A 26,039-nucleotide genomic window follows, 5' to 3' on the forward strand; every position below is an offset into this window, starting at 1 on the left:
TTAAGAAGGTAGATAGAATTGAATCCAGAAAAGAACCAGGACCTGAGACATCAGTTTCACGTGTGAGTGAAATTGCAGCTCTCCCTCAAACTTCTACTTCTCATGATCCTTCAGTGTTTGCTTCTCTCACCTCGTCTCCCTTCTCTAGTAAGTAATTCTGCCTTTTCACTTGATGCCAGTGCCTGTATGCCAGCTGTTGTACTATATACGACTATATTTCTCAAGGTATTGTACTGTAAGATTAAAAAAGTTTTATTTTTGTGTGTTTGCTTTTTTAAATATGTTATTTGTGTGAAAACTATTATAAACCTACTACAGTACAGTAAAAAGCATCTGCCTTCAATCCGGGAGATCCGGGTTTGATCCCTGGGTTGGGAAGATCCCCTGGAGAAAGAAATGGCAACCCACTCCAGTACTCTTGACTGGAAAATTTCATGGGCTGGTGGGAGCCTGGTGGGCTACGGTCCATGGGGTCACAAAGAGTCGGACACGACTGAGCAACTTCACTTTCACAGCTCAGTACTAGATAGCTAATTGTGTTTGTTGGGGATGTAGGCTTACGTTGGACTTTCACACAAACTGCACTTGGGAACTTGCTTTTAGAATAGAACACGTTCATATGGAGGGGACTTACTGTATTACAAAAAGATTGTGATGGGACTTCCCTGGTGGTGCAGTGGATAAGAATCCACCTGCCAGTGTTGGGGGCACGATTTGATCCCTGGTCTAGGAAGATTCCAAGTGCCATGCAGTAACTAAACCCCCATGCCATAATTACTGAGCCTGTGCTATAGAGGCCACAAGCCACAATAATCAAGTCTACACGCTGCAACTACTGAAGCCTATACCGCTGGAGCCTGTACTCTGCAACGAGAAGCCACTGCAATGAAAGCATACGTGCGGCAACAAAGGCCAACTGAAGCTGCAAATAAATAAAGAAACAAAATTATTTTTTAATGACTGTGATGTAAGATTCATATGAACATCTAACACAACATTAATGTCAATGTTAAGGAAAGAATTATACTTAGAATCAAGAAGTTCAAAATTTTCCATTACATATAAACTAAACCAAGAAAAATTAAGATGGCATAAAATTAAAAGATAATGATGTCTATGTTTGGCATTTAAATACTAAACCATATTTATTTAAATTCTAAAAACACTCATCAGCCAAAACCTAAGGGAAAATTGAAAATATTAGATATTAATAATAATAACTGCATCTTGTAAAAGTGGAGAATTGAGGGAAATTTACAGACTTAAAATATTAGAAAATTAGAATAGGTAAAGATTGAGATAAATTGCAAGATAAACAAAATGGACCCAGAAAGTTGACAACATTGAAACTTTTGCTTACATGGACTTACCTGGAAGAAAAGGTACAAATAACAGAGTGAATAGAAAGAGAGTACAGTCACAGATAAATAAAAGGGAATATTATTGAACTTTCCCAATTAAATTTGAAAATTGAGACACAACTTTTATTTTGGTATACCTAGACTCTTCTATAGAACAGAAAAAAGGAAGTATTTCAATATGCTCCAGGAGGCTATTCAATAACAAAGCAGAGGATAATAAGAATAAAAGACATTTCCTCAAACTCCTAAATACATAGAGATGGCACAATCTTAAAGAAAAAAGCAACAAATCAAATTCAAGTTATTTAAACAGATACACCAATATCAACTTGATTTATTCAAGAGCGCAATGAAAGTCACTGTGAAAAAGAAGGGAATGTCCTCAAAAAATTAATTATAGAATTACCATGTGGTCCAGCAATTCCACTTCTGGGTACATACACACAAGGACTAAAAACAGGGATAAAAGTTATTTATTTGTGCAATCATATTCAAAGCAGCATTATTCACAGTCATCAAAAAATGGAACCAATCAAGTGTCCTTCAAAGGATGAGTGGATAAAAAATATGAGAGAGAGATATATACACAAGAGATTATTCAGCTTTGTGCTCAGTTGCTCATTCAAGTCTAACTCTTTGTGGTCCCAAGGACTGTAGTCCACTGAGCTCCTATGTCCAAAAAGTTTTCCAGGCAAGAATACTGGAGTGGGGTGCCATTTCCTACTCCAGGATTCAGCCTTAAAAAGGAAGGAAAATATGATACATGTTACCACATGGATGAACCTCGAAGATATCATTGTAAATGAAATAAGCCAGTCACAAAAAGACCAATATTGTGTGAATCCACTTATATGAGGTACCTAAAATAGTCAAATTCAGAGAGAAACAAAGCAGACAGGTATTGCCAAGGGCTGGGGTAGGGAAGGGAAAGGGAGGGGAATAGAGAAATAGTGTTTAATGAGTAGAGTTTGTGTTTTGAAAGATGGAAAAAATTTGTTGTACTTGAAGCTATCAAGATGACTATGAAGGAGTAACGAGAAATATCCACCAGGTAGGACCTTCAATGGAATTCCAATACTTTAATAACTTTGGGAATAAAGTGCTTTTCTAGGTTAGCAGAGTGAGATACTTATGTGCCCCTAATTTAGATTCTGGCTTAAATGAATCAACTGAAGAAGAGCGGGAAATTTTCAATATAGACTGAGTACTCAATATTATGGAATATGAAATTTATTAGCTGGGACAATCATATTGTGGTTATTTAATAAAACACTCATATTTTAAGATAGATACTGAAGTTTCTAAGGGTGAAATGGCATGGTGTCTGTGATTTGCTTGAAAATATTTCAACAAAAAGAATAACAGTTTAGACAAATGAGGAATACAGTTCTTCTTGAATCTGGGTGATGGATATGAGTTTATACTTTTGTGTGCTTGAAAGTGCTCCTAACATTCAATAAACTGATAAGTCATTAAGAAAAACCACTGAGCTCTGCTAATCAAAACACAGGTTGTTACTGAACCAAAATTGAGTTTGTTTACCCAAATAAGCAAAATCAATCTACTGACAAGGTTGTGGTGAAAGAAAGTACAGCATTTATTTGCAGGGTGCCAAGCAAGAAGAATGGGCAAGTAAATGTTTAAAGGATCTGAACTCCCCAGTGACTTTCAGACAGGAGATTTTTAGATTAAAAATAAGGGTAAGGAGCTTAAGTGTGTGATTATCTCATGGATTCTTCTGATTGATGGGGTTTTAATCAACAAAGTGATATCTGGCATCTTGATCATCATTCTTCCGGTTCCAACTTGTTTGTAACTGCCATACACTGCCAGTGGATTTCATCATGAGATCCTGGTTTCTGGAAAACAACTCAAAGATAGGTTGCATCAGTTTATTATCTATATCCCTTGAAAAGGATCTAGGAATCCTGTGACTCTGTTTTATGGCTAAACATTTATTGCTTGATTGCTTTTCCTTTGTTCCTGCATTTCCTCAATTCTGTAATCATTAACTGCTTGAGTCTGCTCTTTGGAACTCTGCGAAGACCTAAAAAATCTCAACTTTTTTCTACAAACAAGAAGTGGGGACAATAGGAGATTGTATCCAGGAAGACCCTGCAGGGTCCTGCTCAATTTCAGGTCCCTCTGCTCTTTGATACTCCTCATCCTGAGGGGAACAGGGCGACGACCGCTCTGGCTACTTCCTGCTGAACAGGGGCGATGTTAATTCTTCAGAATTAGAGGAGCAAAAGTCTTGGATCCTCTTTGCAAAGAATTCTCGAGTCCCAAGTCTAGCATCGTACTTTGAATTATGAAAACATGATTTCTCTCTTTGACCACTTTGTCATAGCATCTGAACAAATAATTGAAAATTAAGAAACACATTAGAAAGAAGATGATAATCAAATGGAGCCTTGTAAAAGTACCCCAAAAACCCCCTATTTCAGATGTGTTCTGAAATAAGTCCTGATGTGCATCCTTTTTATGTACATCCTATAACCAGGTAGCCTTTTGAAGTATTTTGTTTACTCGGGTTTCAACTTCTCCAGAGGTATTGATGTATACACAGCATGTGGTATTAGCCATTATACACACTCCTCCTTGTTTTGCTAATAAGAAATCATGGACTATTCTATTGCCCGGGAACACTCGAGTCAATGAATTCAAAGGTGTGTGTTGGGCTGCAATACTTTTAGCTGTGTCCTCAGCAATTTGTCCAATTGTGGCAGAGAGGTTATGAATCGTATCTCTATTGACATAAAATCTGGCAGTTGGTGTGAGGTTGCCAAAAGAGCTTTGTCCTATATTGTCTTCATACACTGCCAATATCATTCTTTTATCATGGGAAGGCATCTTTATATATCCCAGTAGGCATGACCCTTCTATTTGCCAGCTGTCTAAGCAGCGATATGCCGTCCCTTCCCTTCTTGGGGTATTCCCTGTGCCACAGACAAAGTAATATCCTGGAGGGGCACAAGTTATACCTCCCAGGGTAGTGAAATCGATACTTTCTTTTTGGGGGAGCACAGACAGTATGTTCTCTAGCCAGGGATCACTACCATTGCAAGCCCTCCATATTCCTGTTACATTATATTGAACTTTTCTGACTCTCTGGCATGAATCAGTGTCATTTTTAGCCCTTTCACATTTGTCACTCGTACATATCAGGGGGTTTTGTTCATCACATTTTTTCAGGAGAAAGTCAAGAGACCGCGGTGGACCAGTCTTAGCTCTTGATCCAGTGAAAACTTCCTCAGACAAGGTGAAACAAGGGGTGTGGGCACTCTTAGGGACTTCGATTAGCCTAACTTTGAATATGAGTCTTGGAGGAGGACAATGATAGTAGGTCGTGGGGTTCGGCACAGTACCAAAATCAGCTACGGGGACTATAAGTGGGATATAGTTTTTTTGGATGTCTTCAGATACCAAATGGCATAACCAACAATTACTTAAGTTCTTACCTGTGGCTATACTCTGAGATAACATAATTAGAGAATTTTCCCTCCAGGAAGCAGCAGACACCAGTGGGATGAGGCAGTAAAGCAAAGCAAGAGCCATCATTATAGCTGGGGCCAAGCTCTTATGTGGGAAAACAGCAATGGCCCTAAACTTTGGTACTAACTGTATTATCACAAGGTTTAAATTAAAATAGAGCAAAAGTTAAATATCTCTTATTATCAATATCACAGCAAATGATAGGCTTGATTGTCTACAATATAATCACAGGTAAAATGATTAGATGAATCCAGAAGCAAAGAAAAAAAGGATAAGCAAATAATAAAACAGAAAAATGCTCCAGCCAATTATAAATGTTATGATAAATGGTCACAAGTCATTCACAACTTATAAAAGATACTTTCTTTGATTTAACTGAAGTCCCACTGTGGACTTGTAGGAAGGCAGACTGTTCAGCTAGCTCTGTGGTTGTCTTTTCTGTAACTGCTGAGGACTGTAGATTTGTAGTTGAGTCAGAAGCAAGCTTCATCCACGTGTATCAGATCCACAACTTGACTTCTATCAATTGAAAAGAAGAGCTAGTTAGCAGTAGAACATAGTAAGGCTTCACCCTCCAAGGCTGGAGTTGGTTCTCTGGTGTATATTCTTCTTCATTATTAGGAGCACTCAGTCTCCAGTTCAAAAACACTGGAAGAGGACATCTATGGGAAACATTATTTATTAGTACCAAATTTAGAAATAGTATTTCACACTTACCCCAGTGTTTACACATATCTTACAGTGTCTAATTTTTTTACCTTTCAATCACATGTCTGACCACTTACCTGCTCAGAATAGAGGAAGACTCTCTCACACAACAAGGCCTCAATTGGAGTCTACTTCTAGGACACATTCTAATTCTAAGCGATGCAACTGGCAACTTAATGCAGGTTAAGTCAGTTTCTTGACAGATTTTAGCCATTGTCTTTTTTAATGTGTGGTTCTGGTTGATCACAGGCTCTAAGATGCATGCAAACTCTTTTATTCCACATATTTTAGATTCTTCCTGAATCATATTAGCAATAAAGACACCTCCAGTATCGCTCTGAATTGAGCTGGGTAGCTCAATTCAGACCGTTACTACTTCTGAAGTGTTTTCAATCCAGCAAGGAAATGTTTCTAAGCAGCCTGTTAAGGTCAGCCATCACTAGTAGGTGGCTATAGTAGTAATTCATGTATAGTAGATATACATGAATTAAAACACTCCTTGATCATTTTCCACTTGCTTCTAGATATATAAGACTTAATACTTATTCTCATGACCTTTCAAGGTTCTCAGTATGTCAGGTTAAATTGGGTCAGGTTTATACTTAGAATCCATGCTGTAACTAAAGGTGTTTTTTGCTGACTGTCTTGGGCAATGCACAACTCCCACCTCCTTTGGCTTGAACACTGTGTCTAGCAGTTTCAAAACTTCCTGGGGGCATGTTTGATTTCCTTTTCTTCAGAAGTGAGCAATCTATCTTTCCAAATTGCCCCGTATGCATTCACAACTGAAAAGGCATATTTCGAGTCAGTATAGATGTTAACTATCTTAACCTCACAGACACAGAAAAGTCAAGTGAGAACAAGAATTTAACATTTTGGGCCAAGCATGTGATGGCAAAGCTTCCATTCCTATGATCTCCTGCAAGGTTATCACTGTGTATCTGCTCTTTCAGTTTCTATGGTCCATGAAACTACTTCCATCTGAGAAGTTCTCAACGTCTACATTTCCCAAGGAATCATTAGTCAGGCCCAAACAGCTGCTCAATAATCGGCAAACAATAATGCATGACCCTGGGCCCAGGGGTCACCCAAAGGGGTGGGGAGCAATGAGACCAGATTCGCAAAGGACACAGGCTTTGGGGTCACATTAGGATTATCAAATAAAATTGACTGATATCCTCTCAAGTGGTCGGAAGTGAGCCAATATCCACCCTTTAGTTCCAACAGCAGCAACACATAGTCGGATGTAAACACCACGGTTGGCTGTTCTGGAGTGAATTCTGCTGCTTGCCACAAATCCAGAGCAGCAGCTATGACACTCAGATACATTGACCAACCCTGGATTATACTATCCAAAGCCTTTGTGAAATAGGATACTGGGCATTTTGTGCTCTCAGATTGTAGGTCAATACCTCCAGTCTCACTACCTGTCTTTTATGTTTAAAGGGATCAAATGACTTTTTCAAATGTGGCAAACCCAGAACAGAGGCGGTCAGTAGTTTTCCCTTCATTGACTGGAAGATTTTTTTCACATTCTCTGCTCCCCCTGAGGGCTTATTGTCAGACTTGTTTTAGGGCCTCATGTAACTGTTTAACTATTAGCTTAAGTCGGGGACTCATGCGCAGCAGAATCTTGCCATTCCAGGAACCGAGGCTACTGTCTTTGATGTTGGACACTGTTACTCTGGCTACTGTCTCCAGACAGTCATGGAGCAATTCCTCTGGCCTTTGGTCAGTTTGATTCCTAGATATTTCACTGAGAGTCGTGAAATCGGGCCTTTTTCCGAGAGAGTTTAGAGCTTCATTTGGCCAGAGAGTTGAGATTGTTGATTGTTTTGATTTTCAGATCTTCCTTACAAATGCAAATAACTCTTGGGATTCAAGACTCAAAGTTATCTAGAAAAAGACCTCTGTTAAGTCTAACAGTAATCTTCAGGTTAAGATAGTTTGAATATAGGTATTGGGGACTACAGTTTGGATGTCTTTCACTATCTGATTTATGGTTCTTATGTCCTGAATGAATCAGTGCTCTTCAATGCGTGGCTTTATAAAGTCAGGATGTGAGTATTATACGGTGAAGGCATGCATGCATGCTGAGTTGCTTTTAGTCATGTCCAGCTCTTTGTGACCTTGTGGACTATAGCCCACCAGGCTCCTCTGTCCATGGGATTCTCTAAGCAAGTATACTCAAGTGGGTTGCTGTGCCCAACACCTGGGGATCTTCCCAACACAGGATTGAACCCATGTCTCTTACATCACCCGCATTGGCAGGCAGATTCTAACCACTACTGACACATAGTGAAGTCACTCAGTCATGTCCGACACTTTGCGACCCCACGGACAGTAGCCAAGCAAGCTCCTCCATCCATGGGATTTTCCAGGCAAGAATACTGGAGTGGGTTGCCATTTCCTTCTCCAGGGGATCTTCCCGACCCAGAGATTGAACCCGGGTCTCCCGCATTGGAGGCAGACGCTTTACCATCTGAGCCACCAGGGAAGGCCCTACTGACACATGGCAAGCCCATAAGTTGACTGAGGGAGGAAAATAAGCAAGTATTTTTAAAATCCAGTTTATCAAAGTCTGCATCCCTGTTTTGCTTGCTCCTTTAAAAGGTATTGCCTTAAGCTCAGAGCCTGAGTGTCCGGTTTCAGTTTCACCTTCACTGCTATGGCCTTCCTTGCTGTACCTGCCCCCTAATCAGCCTATGCTCTCAGGCTTCCCTGGTTCAGGATGTCCTGTCAGGGATGCTAGTGGCTCCATCCCTTGACAGGATGGCTGCCTGCAAGGCGCAAGCTTGTTCTGGTATTCCCTCTATATTCAGTCTTCCAGGAGTGAAAGTCATTTTAGCATAATAAATCTCACCTCAACAATGAGACTGGGCTCTCTGGCATGTATATAAAAGTGTGTTTTAAGTTAAGCACATCAATCTAGGGGCTGCAAAGCAGTTTTGGGAGAGGCATTCTGTAGACTCTGCTTGACATGGCTCTTTTTTGGGGGGTTAACTCGGGTTCAAAACTGAGCTAGTGGCTCCAGTACCAATCAGAAAGTCAGTTGTCTGTTTCCCAAAAAAGGGTTACCTGGCACTCCTGGTGGGAGGTGGGATGGGGCCTTTCTCCTCGAGTGAACTCCCTGGCTTTCCTCACTCTCTCTTGTCTCCAGCATGAAGAATGATTTCTCCTCCTCTTCTGGTTTCTGTTTTTAAGTTGGGACAGATTTTTTTTCCAGTGGCTTTCTTGGCTTTCAATAAGCACTGCTGGGGATGTACTTTAACATGTCCCCTTTAGGGGTCTCTTCTCTGAGGGCTACCCTTCACTCTCTTGGGTCCCTGGAACCTTATCCTCTGCTCAGATTTCTTGTCTCCCCGTTTCTCTGCCCAGTGAGTATCGCTGCCGAAATGGACATCTGCTGCTTCATTTAAAGGGTCTCCTTTTGTTCTTGTATGCCCTCCCGACTGTGAGAAACTGAAAGCAGTTTCTATTACACCAAAAGAGGTATCAGAAGCAGAAAAAGACCTTCTACCTTTTGCACAATTTCTAGATATCTGGGGCACTCTGAGCCACAGGGTCTGGTTAATTCACTTAAAATTCTCCAGATTATTTAGATTCACATCTGTATATTGGTGATATGCCCTGTCCATTCTCTCCCCAAACTCAGGGTTTTTACTGTGGCTGTTTGCACATTCCTTGCACCTTATGAAAACTCCTGTGTTGGTTCTCCTTTTTGGAGCCCTACCATGATGCACTCCTAGTAATGCTCAATGCCAGCTTTATGTTCTAGGTCATTCTCCTCCCAGTCTGGATCTGTGGTGGGAATTGCTTTTGCTGCTGGTGCTGGGAGGAGATTGCCAGAGATAGCAACATGCATTCTACCTGCCTCTTCTCTAGCATTTTCTATTACCATCCTTATCTCTTCCTCAGCCAATGGGGTAGTTAGGAAGCTCTGACCCAGTTTGGACTGTGGGTGGCAAAGATGGAGGAGAATGCATTTTCCATCCTGGTATGGTCATCACAATAGGTTTGTATATTAATGTTCCAATTAAACAAGTCTGAATTTGAAAAGGGAGAGTATATCCGCATGAATCCTGCTGGCTGATCTTGGGCATTTATTCCTCCAGTGAGAATCTGCCTCAGTGTGAATGCCTGGCCTGAACATAAGTGGTTCTCTGACCAATATGGGCGCTCTGTCGGATATAAGAGGGAGACAATTCCTCCTTCCTCAGCTTCTACCTGAGCAGGTGAAGGTGAATTTGTGGCTATGGGATCCACGGCCCCTGCCCCTGCTTCCCCATTCTGCCCACCATACAGAGACAAGTGAGATGGACATCTAGGAGCATTTATTTGTTGAATTAATTCTCCTTCTCTTGATTCCTGAGAATACGGTTAAATTTTTTAAATAGAACTTTTAGTATCTCCCTATTTGAGGACATTTCTTTCTCTGTCATACTTTATGCATGTTACATTTTTCTCTGAACAGGTTTGCTTGATAAAATAATATCAAAGGGTGCACTTAAGAAGCGTCATTCCATTTCTTCCCATTTAACAAAACAGTTCTGGTTGAAAGATCGTGTTATTTAGAGACATACTAGGGGGCAATGTAATCCAGGTCCTAGACTACTGAGGCCAAGCTGTGTTGCAATAGAACACCATTTTTTTTTCTTTTTTCAGAGGTGCTTAAATATTTACCAATTTTGCAAAATATACTCTCAGGGTCTACAACATGGAACAGACCTTTGATTATCCATTTTGAATTGTTCACAGAGAGTGCTGTCAAATGTTAAAGAAGGAAGCAAGTCCACAAACAGAAGGCATCTCTCAGGGTTACAGATTCTTTAGTCCAATACAGAAAACCCTCAAAATCAATGCCCAATCATGGACACAGCCAAGTGGCTAAAAGAAAGAATACCTTTGTGCCATCACCCTTGAGCTCTGCTATTTCACAGAGATGTCACAAGCTAGTGCATTGTTCCATCACCTCGATGTACCAAGGGCCATTGTAATCCAGTTGGTGGCAGAGGCTCGGGGTTGTCCTTGAGACAAAGGTGCTCAGGAGTCTGCGGGACAGACTCTTAGAGCCACTTCTTGCAAGGGGCCAATGTGCCCCAAAGTCATCCAGCTTGGGTGGTGGTCCACAAAAACAGTTGCTCACTTGAACTCATGTTTACTTGCAGCAAAGTCAATCTATTGATTGCAGGTTGTGGTGAAGGCAAAGTACAGTGTTAATTTGCAGGTCATCAAGCAAGGAGTTCAGGCCCTCTGAGCATTCACTGCCTATTCTCCTTGCTTGGTGCCCTGCCCGTAAATGCTGTACTTTCCTTTATCATGACCCACTGTCAGTAGATTGACTGCTGGGCATCAGGTGAATGAACCCAAGTTCAGGTGAGTAACAAAACTGCCCTACATGTCCCACAAATACTATTAAAGCAAATATCAAGGAAAACTGAAAATAAGGACAAAGTTGTACATATAAATGCTTACAAAATTAAAGCACTGACTAATATAGCAGAATCCAAGTCAAAATAAAGAGATGAAACAAAGAAACATTTTCAGTGACTGCAATCCAGAAGTATAAAATATTTTGTGTTCCAAAAAACATGGCTAAGACAAAACCAAGAAAAGACAAAATGCTGAGTTAAAAGTAGAAATTTAAGAGAAAACTGTAACAATAAACAGAGAAGGCAATGGCACCCCACTCCAGTGTTCTTGCCTGGAGAATCCCAGGGACCGGGGAGCCTGGTGGGCTGCCATCCATTGGGTCGCACAGAGTCGGACACGACTGAAGTGACTTAGCAGCATAAGAATAAAAGCAAAACCGAGTAAGAATTTTCCTTAAAGAGAAAAAAATAACCATGTGCAAAATTAAGCATAAAAAGTGAGCCAAGTATAACATCATATAAGAAATGAGTCACCAGTCCAGGTTCAATACAGGATGCTTGGGGCTGGTGCACTGGGATGACCCAGAGGGATGGTACGGGGAGGGGGGTTCAGGATGGGGAACACATGTACGCCCGTGGCAGATTCATGTGGATGTGTGGCAGACCCAATACAATATTGTAAAGTAATTAGCCTCCAATTAAAATAAATAAATTTAAATTTTTTAAAAAAGTGAGACAGTGTGAGGATTTTAAAAGATACATCAGCAAATGTATGGTAATAAAGAAAAAATCCAGATGGAACACATGATATCCTAGCAAGACTTTGCACTTAACTTACTTGCGGTTTTCAGCTTCCCCAGAAATGTAACCTTAGCCAGCTGGATCGGAATTTTCTGATTGGCACTGAAGAGGTTATCTGTTCTATGGGCCCTCTCCATAGCCTGTCCCCAGAGCAAGAAGCTGTCTACATGATGAAGCTGCCATTCTTTTCCCTCAAAAGATGTCCTGGCCGAAAAATAATCTCTTCTTTCCCTAAGGGCTAGTGGAGATACTCCCCAGTTTGACCTTCAAATTGACTGAGTTTTGTTTACACCTCTGCTCACCTTCGGAAGTCCTTGTTCTGGAAGAAGGATGAGTTCTCTGCAGAGCAGGACTTGGTCTCCTGTGCAGCTGTGACTCGGGGCTAGAATTCAAGGAAAGCCATTGATACAGAATTTTAGTATGCAGAGAAGTGGAGAAGGCAATGGCAACCCACTCCAGTACTCTTGCTTGGAAAATCCCATGGGCGGAGGAGCCTTGTAGGCTGCAGTCCATGGGATCGTGAAGAGTTGGACACAACTGAGCGACTTCACTTTCACTTTTCACTTTCCACTTTCATGCATTGGAGAAGGAAATGGCAACCCACTCCAGTGTTCTTGCCTGGAGAATCCCAGGGACAGAGGAACCTGGATGGGCTGCCATATATGGGGTTGCACAGAGTCGGACACGACTGAAGTGACTTAGCAGCAGCAGCAGCAGCAACATGCAGATAAGTACCTCCATTTTGTACTCAGAAAATAAAAATGGTATTTTTCTAGATACGCATTTGCTTAAATTTATATGACTGTAATAGGAAACATGTTTTTCCTTTCGTTTTTAGAAAAAGAGCTCAATTTTCTAATAATGAAGGAAATGTAGAAAGAGTTACTACTTCCAACTCTATCCCCAGTCAGAAAAAAATCTGAAGATATAGGCTGGAGATAAACTTCAGGCCTCATGTCTAGGGAATGGAGGAGAAAGAATCAAAGTCTGGGTTCCCTAAGTTCTGAAGCTCTCGCTTGTACCATTGCCTCCAAAGACACTGTTAATTTCACCTCCTAACCATGTTTTTAAAGCAAATACTTTAGTCCTTCCTCATTTCCTCCTGGTCTTCATTTTCTTCTCTCATGGCACTACTATTTTCATATTCCCAATTTCTTAATAAGAGACACCTAGGAAGATGCCTTTCTCATGGTCCAGTGAGAGACAGAGCAGATATAAAGCTAGAGGAGCCCAGGACAGCATCTGCCCCATGCTCCATAGTTCTGTCAGCCTTACCTGGAGAGGGGTTCCAGCTCTAGGACTCAACCTGGAGCAGAGTGAGGAAAGAGGCTAGAGGGCTGATCCAGCCGACCAGCTGATCCAGGCTGATCTTATATTGTCTCCTCCATCCCCTTGCAGAGTTTTCAAGTCTCTAGGCCCAACCCCTTTTAAATCCCACCCCTTCCCTACCTTATCTCCTGACATCTCATGAACCATGAAGCCACTGCTGACTTCCAATCTTGACTTTCTATCCATAACCACCGAGCTCCACCTTCAGGTCCAATTCTTGGGCATTTCTGGTTCTCCCCCACTCCACAACTGCCAGGATTCCAGGCTTTCAAGAAAAAAAAAAAAAAAAAACGGAAACTGTCCATCTCTTAGTTGTGTCTGATGCTTTATGACCTCATGGACTACACAGCCCACCAGGCTTCTCTGTCCATGGAATTCGGGCAAGAACACTGGAGTGGCTATCCATTCCCTTCTCCTAGGGAATCTTCCTGACCCTAGGATTGAACCTGGGTTTCCTGCATTGCCGCTGGATTCTTTACTGTCTGAGCCACCAGGGAAGACCCCTCAAGGCAATAAAGTCAACACTGATTACCAAATTATTCAGCTACAACCCCAAGAGTCAACCTTGACTTCTCTCTTTTCTTCAATCCCCACATTTAATCATGCTCAAACCCTTGGATTTGTCCACTTCTTTCTCTCTCCATGGTTCTGTTACATGTGACTCTATGCAGCCTTCCTGGGCAGAGTCCTCCTACTATGTATTCTGTTTTAACTCTTCTCTGAGGTCCACAGAAAACAATATGTGATGCATATTTCCAGAACTGTTGTACAGATGCTAAAATCCCCACATAATGGAAGTTATTGACTTTAAAAAATGGACGTGAAAGTTGTGAGTTAAGCTTTATGGGGAGCAAAATGAGGGCTGTAGTCTGGGAGACAGCACCTTAGATAGCTCTGATAAACTGCTCCACAGAGGTAGTGGGGAAGGTCAGCACAGATGTGATTTTGGTAAAAGGGGAGTCCATGCAATCAAGTGCATCATTTTTGTAGAAGTTTTCTGCTAGTCTCGTGAAAGCTTCTAGATATGAGGAGATGCAAGAATTGTGCTCATAAGGCCATCTTCTGAAAATATCTGTCTAAAAACCTGTCAGTTTTTTCCAGAGCACAGAGTGCCTCATTCAGCTCTCCACCCAGAACTCCTTTAATGGAGTGTTGAAAGCCAACAGCTGCAGCAGCACATGATTTAACCCTTGTAGAGGTAGATGGCAAGTATCAATTTGTAGCTGCCAAAATTAACTACTTGAAGACCATGAACACACAACACCCCAGACCTACTGGAGCCAGAGGACTGATAAAGTGATACTGTCCTGTTACCTTACCACCAACAAATCAGAGAATTATAAACAACCTGATTACATTCCTTGTGACCGCCTGCCCCGCCATCCCCCAATATGGCCTTTAGAAGTGCTGCTGCTGCTAAGTTGCTTCAGTCGTGTCTGACTCTGTGCGACCCCAGAGACCGCAGCCCACAAGGCCCCCGTGTCCCTGGGATTCTTCAGGCCAGAGCACTGGAGTGGGTTGCCATTTTCCTAGAAATGCTACCTACTCCAAAAAGAGTGCTTTCCTGAAACCCATCAGGGAGTTCAAGTATTTTGAGCACTAGCTACCTTGGACTCTTGCTTGATGCTCTGCACTTTCCTTCACCACAACCAGGTGTCAGTAAATTGGCTTTATTGCATGCAGGCGAGCAGACCCAAGTTTGGTTCAGTAACAGCTCCAAGTGGTTGTCACAAGGCCCAACAGTAAGGACAGGCAAGCATCATGGCTTGGAGACAGAAAAAACATGGCCAATATTCAGTTCACAAATCACTTGGTTTATTACAAGCAATTAGCCTGCCAGACACATTAGTCAAATTTGGGAATATAGAAAAGGGGGTAAGGAACCTCTCCAAGCAGAAGTCGGGGCAGGAGACATGTCAGCAGGAACAGTGGTCTCCTGTCTGCAGTGGGTCTCCAGGCAAGTGTGAGTGGGAAGTGGGCCTCCACTCCCAGAGCCTCTGGCAGTGTCCTCTGCAGCAGCTCTCAGCAGGTGGAGTCAGGTCCTCAGTGAAGCATCTCATTTTAAGGAATAACATTTACCCCTGGGGAGGGGACCTTGACTCATAAGTTGCTTCTTCTGTTCCAGTGACTTGTGTCACCCATCAAACTTCCCTCAATTTATCCCTCAGTCCTCCAGCCGACTTTTCAAGACAGAAAAAACATGGAATTTCACCCTGGCTACTGAGGCTTAAAACCCTTAACTTAGCTTAAAGTCTTACAAGTTTCACACAAGATAAATAGAAATCATAACACAAAAGAAATTATATCATGACATCATTTATAACTAATATTTGAGAACATTTATATTATTAATGGTACTTATTCTAAGAAGTTCAATTTACATTTTGTTTCACATCTCAATACATCTCAAAAAGAGAGTCAAATTAATTATGGTCAAACATATAATGCCAAAATTGATAAATGCTTAATGTTTGTATATCTGCATTCATTAGCTGTTAATGCTGAGATGGCTTTTTCTTGGTATTTTTTCTGTGATTATACGAACAGTATTGAGTGGTGAGGTACTCATCATGTTGATTTTTAAAAATGCACACAGCCAATTATTTTAATTATAATAATAGACAGGTAGACAGGTAATGCAACTGCCCAATATTTTAGAGGCCAGTAGATTAAGCCTATGAAGTTTAACCAGCATTCAGGGATAAAAAGCCTTCACAAGTTATAGTATGGTGCCAAACTAGAAGCCTAAAGAACAGGTAAAAGTTTAAAGAACAGGTAAAAGTTTAAAGAACAGGTAGAAGGTTAAAGAACAGGTAGAAGGTTAAAGAACAGGTAGAAGCTTAAAGAACAGGTAGAAGGTTAAAGAATAGGTAGAAGGTTAAAGAAAGGTAAAAGAACAGAGCACTAATGAATTGCTCTTTCTAGCAACAGCCATAGTGAATTTTCTACTTCTTTCTTGGTTTTGTACATTCTCAGTTTTGAGTCTGTGCAAGAGCACGAGGGAGGAAAACTAAGGGAAAGACTGTGGAGCCATGGCCCCCCACCCCTATTCTATGGGCCCACCCTATGCTATGGGCCCACCCTATGCTATGGGCCATGCCCCTATGCTATGGGCCCATGCCCCTATGCTATGGCCCCCAAAGAGTTTAAGAGGCTCGGTTTCCAGGATCTCAGGGTCCATACATTAAAAATCTTTTGAGTGCCAGCACCCTGGACTTCTGCTGTTAAGGCACTCATCCATTCAGATTCAGGCTGTACCAGCTGTGCATCCTAATACAGTAAGTTAGGAAACCTCTCTGTGATTCCATTTCTAAAATAAATGAAGCAGGCAAAATAGTCCCTTCCTCATGTTGTTGGCAGAACTTAGAGAAAATTCAGGTAAAATATCCTTCATGATGCTTAGAATTCAGTAATACATGCATATTGCAACAAGTTTGTTATATATGCGAAAGTAAAAAGAATCAAAGATACCTTCAACATTTGATGCATGTTCTTTTGGATTTTTTCCTAGGACTTACGTTGCTTACATAAAATATGAACCTCTTATAACAGTGAACTTTCCTTCATTAGGGATTTTCATGAGACTTCCGTGAAATACAAAAAACAATTGGGGAAGTGTAAGATATAATTCAAGCTTTCCAACAGTGAAGATGAAATCTTATCCAGCAAGTTACTTAAGCTCTTTTTACCTCCATTTTCTATAAAATAAGAAATTCTGAGGTACCTACCTCATACATTGTTGATTAAATGAAGTAAAATATGAAAAAATGCTAGAATAGTGAGATGTAGCTGCTGCTGCTGCTGCTGCTAAGTTGCTTCAGTCGTGTCCGACTCTGTGCGACCCCATAGACGGCAGCCCACCAGGCTCCCCTGTCCCTGGGATTCTCCAGGCAAGAATATTGGAGTGGGTTGCCATTTCCTTCTCCAATGCATAAAAGTGGAAAGTGAAAGTGAAGTTGCTCAGTCGTGTCCGACTCTTTGCGACCCCATGGACAGCAGCCTACCAGGCTCCTCCATCCATGGGATTTTCCAGGCAAGAGTACTGGAGTGGGGTGCCATTGCCTTCTCCAGTGAGATGTAAGTCTCCTATAATTGTTTGCTATTATATTGCTATTATCATTTGTTTAAACTTGGCTGTATTTTTTTCTCAAATAGTTCTCACATATTTTCTTTCTTTCTTTCTTTTTTGGTTAATATTATTCCTGGGTAATGATTATTTTCACCACCATTGTAAATGATATTCCACTCCCTACCCTCAGTCTATGACTGATAAATTAGAAAGCAGTAGCTGACAGCCTGTGGCTAGTAGCTCACAGTCTAGCATCTCCTGGGAAACAGATCTTGTAAACAGATTAATTTTATCACAACAGGTTAATTGAAAAAGTAAAGGCAAGCTTACTGTTAGTGGGTTCTGTGAATGGCAGAGAAGGCTGTCAGCCACACTTGCAGGAGTTGTCTGGGCAAGTTTCTTGGAAGCAGTCACAGGGGGCTTGGTCCTCAAGGTCAAAGCCTTTTGCACCTGTGGTTGGTACTGTGCTCCCATCACTGCTTACCTCCTGTTCAGTGGATGTGCCAAGGAGGTGGGTTCTACCACTGATGCCAGAAGTCAAAGTGGAGGCAAAAGAAGAGAAAAGATTAGAGAGTCTGTTGCATTCATCTCTACCTGCCCTGGGACTAGATACCCTGTTCCTTTGCTTTTCACTCCTGTTGCTCCTAAATTCCACAGAGATTTGCAGCCAACATAGGGCTTTCCTTTGGGGTGTAGCACTGTTTTAGCCCAGAGGACATATCCTAACCTAGTAATCTTTCTCTAGAGGAAGGTGGTTTCTCTGAAGAAAGGATGCCTAATTCCATCCTGTATTAAAAATTCTAGTTCTCATTTCAGAGTGAGGACTCTTTCCTGTATTTGAGATCAAGCTATTTCTTTTGAAAGAGATTTCATTCTGATGATGTGAATCAGGTAATGGAAAACCTGCGCCATCTTCTGGCCATGTGTCTGAGTAGGTGTCTCGAAAAGTTCTTTTAAAAACATTTTTTTTTTTTTTCAGATAAAGCTTTTATTAAGCAACTTTATCTCAGTACGTGAAACAAACTCTTTTAAAATTTTACTTTTCAAAATCACTAGTCAGTCAGTTCAGTCGCTCAGTCATGTCTGCCATCTCATAGACTGCAGCATGCCAGGCTTCTCTATCACCAACTCCCAGAGCTTGCTCAAACTCATGTCCATGGAGTCGGTGATGCCATCCAGCCATCTCATCCTCTGTCATCCCCTTCTCCTCCTGCCTTCAATCTTTCCCAGCATCAGGGTCTTTTCTGAGTCAGTAAAAACATTTTTTAATGAAATATATTTGGTGTATAATATTATATAAGTTACAGGTGTACAGTATAGTGATTAACATTTTTAAAGTTTATACTCCATTTACAGTTCTTTAATATTAAATACAGGTTTCACTTTTCTAGTTGCTAAATCTAAAGTTTTGTGAACTTCAACACGTATTCAGTGAAGACTTACCTGAGTTAGGTGAAAAGTCAGATTCTGATCCCTAAGTGTGCACCTGCCCGCACCAGGATCCTGATCTGATGTAAGCTGTTCACAGACAACACTCTTGAGAAACAGTAAAAATAACGGGTCAAACGTCAACATGTAAATGATTATGGATTTTTAAAAATCATTTTATGATGAAAGAAGAGACCACTTTTTTGGGAATTCCCTGGTTATCCAGTGGTTATGACTTAGTGTTGACACCGCCGTGGGCCTGGGTTTGGTCCCTGCTGGGGACTAAGATCCCACAAGTTGCATTGCATGGCGAAACAAAAAATCAAACAATAAAAACACACTTTTTTATTAAAATGCATAAGTTTGGAAAGTACAGGAACATTAAAGATGGAAATTAAAATCACATATAACACCAGATAAAAGTATCACTTTATAATTCAATTTTTGTTCCATTTAATTTTGTGTCTGCAACCAAAATTCCTTTGAAAATATGGTTTGAACTAACTGCATCATTTTCCGCTGGTGACTTTGTGCCGCATCATGCTTAACTGTTCCCACTTGGGTTATGGAAGATCTTTAGGCTGGTTTCTCTGTTAGAAATCATAGTATAGTATTTGTATGCCCATCCTTTACATTAATCTTTGTGTACAACTTTGATTACTTATTTAGGGTACACTAAACCTAGGGTACACCACGGGCTTCCCTGGTGGCTCAGACGGTAAAGTGTCTGCCTGCACTGCAGGAGACCTGGGTTCGATCCCTGGGTTGGGAAGATCCCCTTGAGAAGGAAATGGCAACCCACTCCACTACTCTTACCTGGAAAATTCCGTGGACTGAGGAGCCTGGTAGGCTACAGTCCACGGGGTCGCAGAGTCGGACACGACTGATGACTTCACTTCACTTTCTTAGGGTACACTAGGAAAGACTGTGGTACAGATTGATTCTTGATAATATCGTCAGCTCATTGTTTCCAGGTTTAATGTATTAGGCAGAATGTCAGAAACATGGAATTGCGTAAATGAAAGGAGTCAATTCCTGTACAAACACAGCAATTTTTAATTAGAATCATAAAGCCCGTCCTTCCAAATGTTTATGGAATTTTGCAGTCCAAGAGCTCTTTTTCCTCTCCATGCCTCTTTTTACTTGTGTTCTTTGTTTTCCCTTTTTCTTTTCCACAATGTAAAAAAACATCTCGCTTTTTGATTGTTATTCATTATAAGCCTAATTTTAATGAAGAGGTTTAGTAACAGGAGAGTATAGTTTCCCTGGTGGCTCGAACAGTAAAGAATCCACCTGCAATGTGGGAGATCTGGATTCGATCCCTGGGTTGGGAAGATCCCCTGGAGGAGAGCATGCCAACCCACTCAGAATTCTTGCCTGAAGAATCCCCATGGACAGAGGAGCCTGGCAAGCTACAGTCCATTGGGCCACAAAGTGTCCGACACAACTGAGCAACTAAGCATACATATAGTGAGAAAAAGATACACATTTTTCATAATTGAATGCTATATACTATACCAAGTTAAGTTCAATTTTACTGAGTGCTTAATTGACCAGGCACCGTGTAAGACTTCTTGAATATGAAGTGAACAATAATCTAATTCCTGACCTAGAGAATGACATAGGGTATGAAAATAATTACAAAAAGAAGTGATGCATGCACTATTAAAGCAATGAACAAGGTACAGATATAGCAATAATAGTTAATTTTACTGTCAACTCTTTTAATTATTCTGTTATCTTGTGTGTGTTAAGTTGCTTCAGTCATGTTCGACTCTTTGCAACCCTATGGACCATAGACCCTCCAGTTTCCTCTGTACGTTGATGGAATCCTCTAGCCAAGAATACTGAAGTGAATTGCCATGCTCTCCTCCAGAGGATCTTCCTGACCCAGGGATTGAACCCACATCTCTTAGATTTCCTGCATTGGTTCTTTACCACTAGAGCCTATGTTATCTTATAAAGTAGTTATTATTATTATCATCATCATTATTGCCTTCCCAACTTTACAGATGAGAACACTAGGCAGAGGAACTTGCTCAAAATTTTAAGAGCCAGGATATGAATCTAGATGCTCCTTTTCTAGAGTCCATACATATAACCACTAAAGAGTAATGTCTCTCTGTAACAGGATAGTGTATCTAGGGAAGGGCAATTTTTAATTCATATTGGACCTGTTTCTGTGCATTTATCCTTTATCTTGCCCCTTTTGTTACTGTAGGCATACATAATGACCTGCCTCAGGGAGATAGCCTGACCCTGCCCACGTGTGAAGGGCTGTATGGAAGTGAAACGCATTCCACTACCTGAAACTTGCCACTTTAGGAGACATTTGGAAGAATGAGATGGTTTTTTTACTTTGTTTCTTCACCTTCCTCCCCATCTCTGACCTGTAAAAGAATCTGGCATCCAGGCCCCTACAAGATGGTTATTTTGAGGCGCTAGACTGACATCTTTTCCATCTGTCGGCTCCCTGAGTGACGTCCCTTGTCTCAACATCTTATCTCAGATTTACTGGCCGGTTGTTCATGAGCAGAGCAAGCTTGGACTCAGTAACAAAGGAAGGATGATAACTCTGGAAGATCAAGAATTATTTTTAAAATTAATATTTTCAACTAATATTAATTGAGCAACTACTACTTGGCAAGCAATGTGCAAAGAGCTGGGTGGATATACAGTCCTGAAAAAGATAGTCATGGTTCCTGTCTTCACCAAGTTTGTGTCCACTTAAAGAAAGAGGCACAACATGAGAGTTTTGAGTTGCAGTTTTATTCTGGGACCTTACTGAGGACTATAGCCTGAGAAGAGTTCCTCATACAGAGCTGAGAAATTGCTCCAAAGAGGAAGGGGGAGAAGTCAGTATAAATACAGTTTGGGATAGAAACACATGCGGTCAAGCATATATCTCAACAACAGGTCACTGCCAGTTGTGCTGGACAGTATCTCAGTAAATGATTTTAGTGCCTTTGTAAGCTTGGAAAGGTACAAGAGTCCATAAAAATTTTATTAAAATGTTTATATATATATATATATATATACATGTTATATTTGCCTGGAGAATCTCATGGACAGAGAAGCCTGGTGGGCTACAGTCCATAGGGTCACAAAGAATTGGACGTGACTGAAGCAACTTAGCACACACACACACACGTGCACGTGTGCGTGCGCACGCACACACACACACACATATAAATATTTTAACTTTCTACAGTCTTGTTTCCAAAGCTCAGGGTGCCTCATTCTGTTCTTCAGCCTGAATTCCTCTCAGGGCACACTGCTGGTCACTGACTGCAGTGGCTAATGATTTTATCTTTGTAGAAATAGAGAGTGGGCAACGTTCTTTGTTTTACACTACACAATCTAGTGGGAGAGCCGTACAGTAAACCCACAAAAACACAAATGAATACACAATTGCCTAAGTGTACTGAAGACAAAGAGGATCTTCCCTGGTAGCTCAGTGATAAAGAATCCGCCTGCAATGCAGGAGATGCAGGAGACATGGCTTTGATCTCCAGGTCAAGAAGATCCCCTGGAGGAGGGCATGACAACTGACTCCAGTAGTCTTGCCTGGAGAATCCCATGGACAGAGGAGCCTAGCAGGCCACAATCCATAGGGTTACAAAGAGTCAGACATGACTGAAGCGATTGAGTAAGCATGCACACACTAAAGACAAGGAGCTAAGGATTAATATAAAAATAATAATACCAGGATAAGGAGATTATGCTGGTGTCATGAATAACCCATGTGAGGAGACACAACATCTGGAATTAAAGAAAGATGAGGAGTTAGTCAGGCACAAAAATGAGAAGAAGACTTTGAATGTAGGTTATGAGTCAGGAGCTTGGGTCAAGAGGGACTGAAAGAGTGGTTCCAACAGCAGGGGAAATGCTGATGAGAACAGATCATTCTAGGCCACATTCAAAGAAGCTGAATTTATCCTAAAGTCAATGAAGGGTTTGAAGCAGGGGTGGGGAAGAAGTTACAAAGGCCTAAGAACATTTCAAACAGTTATTCAATTCAATGCAGTATGAATTGAAGGTTGAAAGACTGAAAACTGAAAGAGCAATTAGAAGTAGCTCCAGGCAGGAAATGATGGTGCCCTGGACCAGGCTGGTGGTTCTGGAGACAGAGCATTCCTGCAAGAATGGGGAAGCTGGGCTGGGCAGGGCCCACTCTGCACTGACATATCTCTCTACCTGGAAATTCGTTCTAAAATTTCCACAATCCCAGGGGCCCAAATATGCATGATTTTAATCTATGAATTTGTTCTTTCTCAAAAATCTCTCACACAAAAATATTCCTTTTATACAAAAAGTAAAGACATCAAAGTTGAGTGAACCTCGAGTTGGCAACTCAAAAGCTTGAGTTCTTTTGTGATTCAGACACCAGGAGATTGATGCCACTTGGGTGAGTCATGGAACCCCCCTGGGCCCCAGTTTCATCGTCTCTAAAAATGGAAATCATCATATAACTTATCTCCTTGGGGTGCTAGGCAAGGAATAGCTGAAGAAAGTCTTGGAATCCAATTTATAATCCATGAAGACTGTCTTACAGAAATAGCACAGCCAATGTCATAACAACTCCGTGACTCATACATAAGAGAGGCTCAAAGTCCCAGAGCAGGACACTGATGTGCGACGGTGTTGCTCAAAGAAGGGAGCAAAGAGTGATCTAAAATGCTTTAAGTGGGTTTACTTTGATTTCAAAGCATATTTTAAGAGCAGAATCCCACAGTACTAATGTTCTAGCTTAGTGTTTCTCAAACTTTGATGTACATACAAATCACCTGGAGATCTTGTCGGAAGATTCAGTCCGTCTAGGAGGGAAGGGGGCTGGAGAGTCTGTTAGAACTTTCTAACCAGGTCTCAGGGGACGCTGACACTGCTGGGCCACACCACATCTGGAGCAGCAAGACTGTGGCCTATCCTGACTACTTATATGTTAAAATGCTGCTTCTCTGTCTTCGTTTCCAAGTTTCCATGCATTTCTCTGGTTTCAGCTCTAGGGAATTTGTAATGTGGGTCTTCTGTTGTGGTTCTGCAGAGGGCAGTAGGCAACGTGTCCCATGCCTATTTAGAGTCTGTTTCCACGTCTTGTTGGGTGGCAGCTTGTATTTGATCACATTTTTAAAAGTTATCTCATTGGAGTCCAGCTGTTAAATACAGCTTATTTACCATAGAAAGTGAAAATGTTTGTTGCTCAGTCATGTACAACTTTTTGCAAGTCCCACAGGCTATAGCCTCTGTCCATGGAATTCTCCAGGCAGGAATACTGGAGTAGGTTGCCATTCCTTTCTTCAGGGGATCTTCCCAACCCAGAGATTGAACCTGGGTCTCCCACATTTCAGGCAGATTCTTTACCATCTGAGCCACCAGGGAAGCCCCATTTACCCTAGAAGCAAATGGTTTTCCTAGAACTTGAAGCAGTTGAGTCATTATCAAAAATACTTTGTCCACCCTTTCTGAGATTTTAAATAAGTTTCTTTTCATCTTGAGTCAGGAACATGAATGTATGATCTCAGCCCTTATAACCATGCCATTCCATTGGAATGTCTGAGCCCAGAACATGGTGAGATGAACAAGAACAGCCTGCCTCCCTACACTGTCACTGCCCTAGAACTCACTTCACAAGTACCTGCTGAGCCTGACCAGATGCCTGACATTGTTTCCAGTACTGGCTTTTCAGTGTCTAGGGTTACCATGATCTCAATTCCAGGCTGACCAGACATTTAACCATGGTTCCACTGATTAATACATTTGTCAAGTGCCTGACAGCACAGTTTCCAAGCAGCATAAATCAGGCTTCCTGGAGACAGGCATTAAGCACAGGGTGGGGAGAGATTTACAGGTATTTCAGCTTCCCTCCCTGCCTTCAGACCTTGAAATCTGCTGTAGGACAACAAAACACACTTGCTAATAGGAAAGAATAAGACCAGATAGCACAGTTCATTCCACAGATATTTCTAGAGCACCCATTGTGTGCAGTTGCTGGGCTTGAACTAGAGACATCACAGCGATACAGTTCAGACAGCCATTTCACCTACTAGGGGAAACAGAACGGTTAGCAAGAAGCAGGAGACACAGGTTCGATCCCTGGGTTGGTAAGATCCCCTGGAAGAAGGCATGGCAACCCACTCCAGTATTCTTGGCTGGAAAATCCCATGGGCAGAGGAGCCTGGTGGATAGGGTCACAAAGAGTAGGACATGACTGAAGCCACCGAGTCTGCACTTACACATGCATAAGCATGCAAAAGAGTTTGCTCAGGCATTCCAGTAAGAACAGCAGGCATAAAGACGTGGAGAGTGAAAGAGCATGGCCCACTCTTTCAGAGTCATTTCAGGAGGACTTGGGTTTAGGTTGCACAGGACAAGTGACAGGAGAGGAGATTTGAGAAGGTTAGCAGACACATCTCACTTGTACATCTCCCTCACAGCTTGATACAGCCACGTAACTAAGCTCCTGCTAATAAGATGTGAGTGAAGCAGTGTGTATGTGTGCAAACTCTAACTCCTGCATTTAAAGAAGGAAAATGCATTCCTCCCTACCCACTGGCTAGAATGTGATAGTGATAAATTTTGATCCATGATTAGGCCAACAGCCTAGGGATCATCTGGGGCTTCCCTGGTGGCTCAGAGGTTAAAGTGTGCCTGGAATGCGAGAGACCCGGTTCAATCCCTGGGTCAGGAAGATCCCATGGAGAAGGAAATGGCAACCCACTCCAGTACTCTTGCCTGGAGAATCCCATGGAGGGAGGAGCCTGGTGGGCTACAGTCCATGGGGTCGCAAAGAGTCGGACACAACTGAGTGACTTCACTTTCACTTTCTAGGGATCATAGAATAACAAGTCAGATACAGTTTAGGCCCTCAACATTGGAAAGCCACTGAATCTGCTCCTGACTGTTTATTCCCCATTTGATATGTGAACAAGAAATAATTCTTTAGCTTGCTTACTCCATTGCACATTTGGGATCTCTGTTATAGGAGGAACTGGAAAAATGCACTCAGAATCCCATGGCAGTCTCAACAGTCTAAAGCTGAGGTTATACCAAGTGGGAGAAAATAGTTGCAAATGACGTGACCGCCCAGGGCTTAATTTCCAAAATATACAAACAGCTTATACAAGTCAATAACAAAAAACCCCAGATCCCTTCTGAAAAATGGGCAGAAGACCTAAATAGATATTTCTCCAATGAAGACATACAGAAGGCTAATAGGCATGTGAATGAATGTTCATCATCACTAATTATTAGAGAAATGCAAATCAAAACTACAATAGGTACCACCTCACACTGGTCAGTACGGTCATCATTAAAAAATCTACAAATAACAAATGCTGGCGAGAGTATGGAGAAAGGGGAGCTCCCCTACACTGTTGATGGGAATGTAAATTGGTACAGCCACTATGGAGAACAATATGGAGGTTCCTCAAAAAACTAAGAATATAATTGGCGTATTATGTAGCAATCCCACTTATG

The 26,039-nt window shown here is 41.6% G+C and overlaps 1 protein-coding gene across 2 annotated transcripts; it reads right to left on the reverse strand.

The window, feature by feature from the left end:
- Nucleotides 1-2,934: 2,934 nt before the first annotated feature.
- On the reverse strand, nt 2,935-13,116 carry LOC113889792 (endogenous retrovirus group V member 2 Env polyprotein-like). Of its 2 annotated transcripts, XM_027537063.1 has the most exons (4): nt 13,013-13,116; nt 12,040-12,119; nt 8,643-8,757; nt 2,935-5,375 (listed from the first exon to the last, which is right to left on the reverse strand). In XM_027537063.1, the coding sequence occupies exon 4, from the start codon at nt 4,920-4,922 to the stop codon at nt 3,855-3,857; it is 1,068 nt and encodes a 355-aa protein (XP_027392864.1). In that variant the 5' UTR covers nt 4,923-5,375; nt 8,643-8,757; nt 12,040-12,119; nt 13,013-13,116; the 3' UTR covers nt 2,935-3,854. The 2 variants fall into 2 exon arrangements, with proteins under 2 accessions (XP_027392864.1, XP_027392863.1); XM_027537062.1 differs by lacking the exon at nt 8,643-8,757.
- Nucleotides 13,117-26,039: the final 12,923 nt, after the last annotated feature.

Source organism: Bos indicus x Bos taurus, chromosome 3 (genome assembly GCF_003369695.1).
Source record: "Bos indicus x Bos taurus breed Angus x Brahman F1 hybrid chromosome 3, Bos_hybrid_MaternalHap_v2.0, whole genome shotgun sequence".
Classification (NCBI taxonomy): domain Eukaryota; kingdom Metazoa; phylum Chordata; class Mammalia; order Artiodactyla; family Bovidae; genus Bos; species Bos indicus x Bos taurus.

Coding starts and splice junctions, on each gene's coding strand:
- LOC113889792 (XM_027537062.1), bottom strand. CDS start 4,922: ATGATGGCTCTTGCTTTGCTTTACTGCCTCATCCCACTGGTGTCTGCT.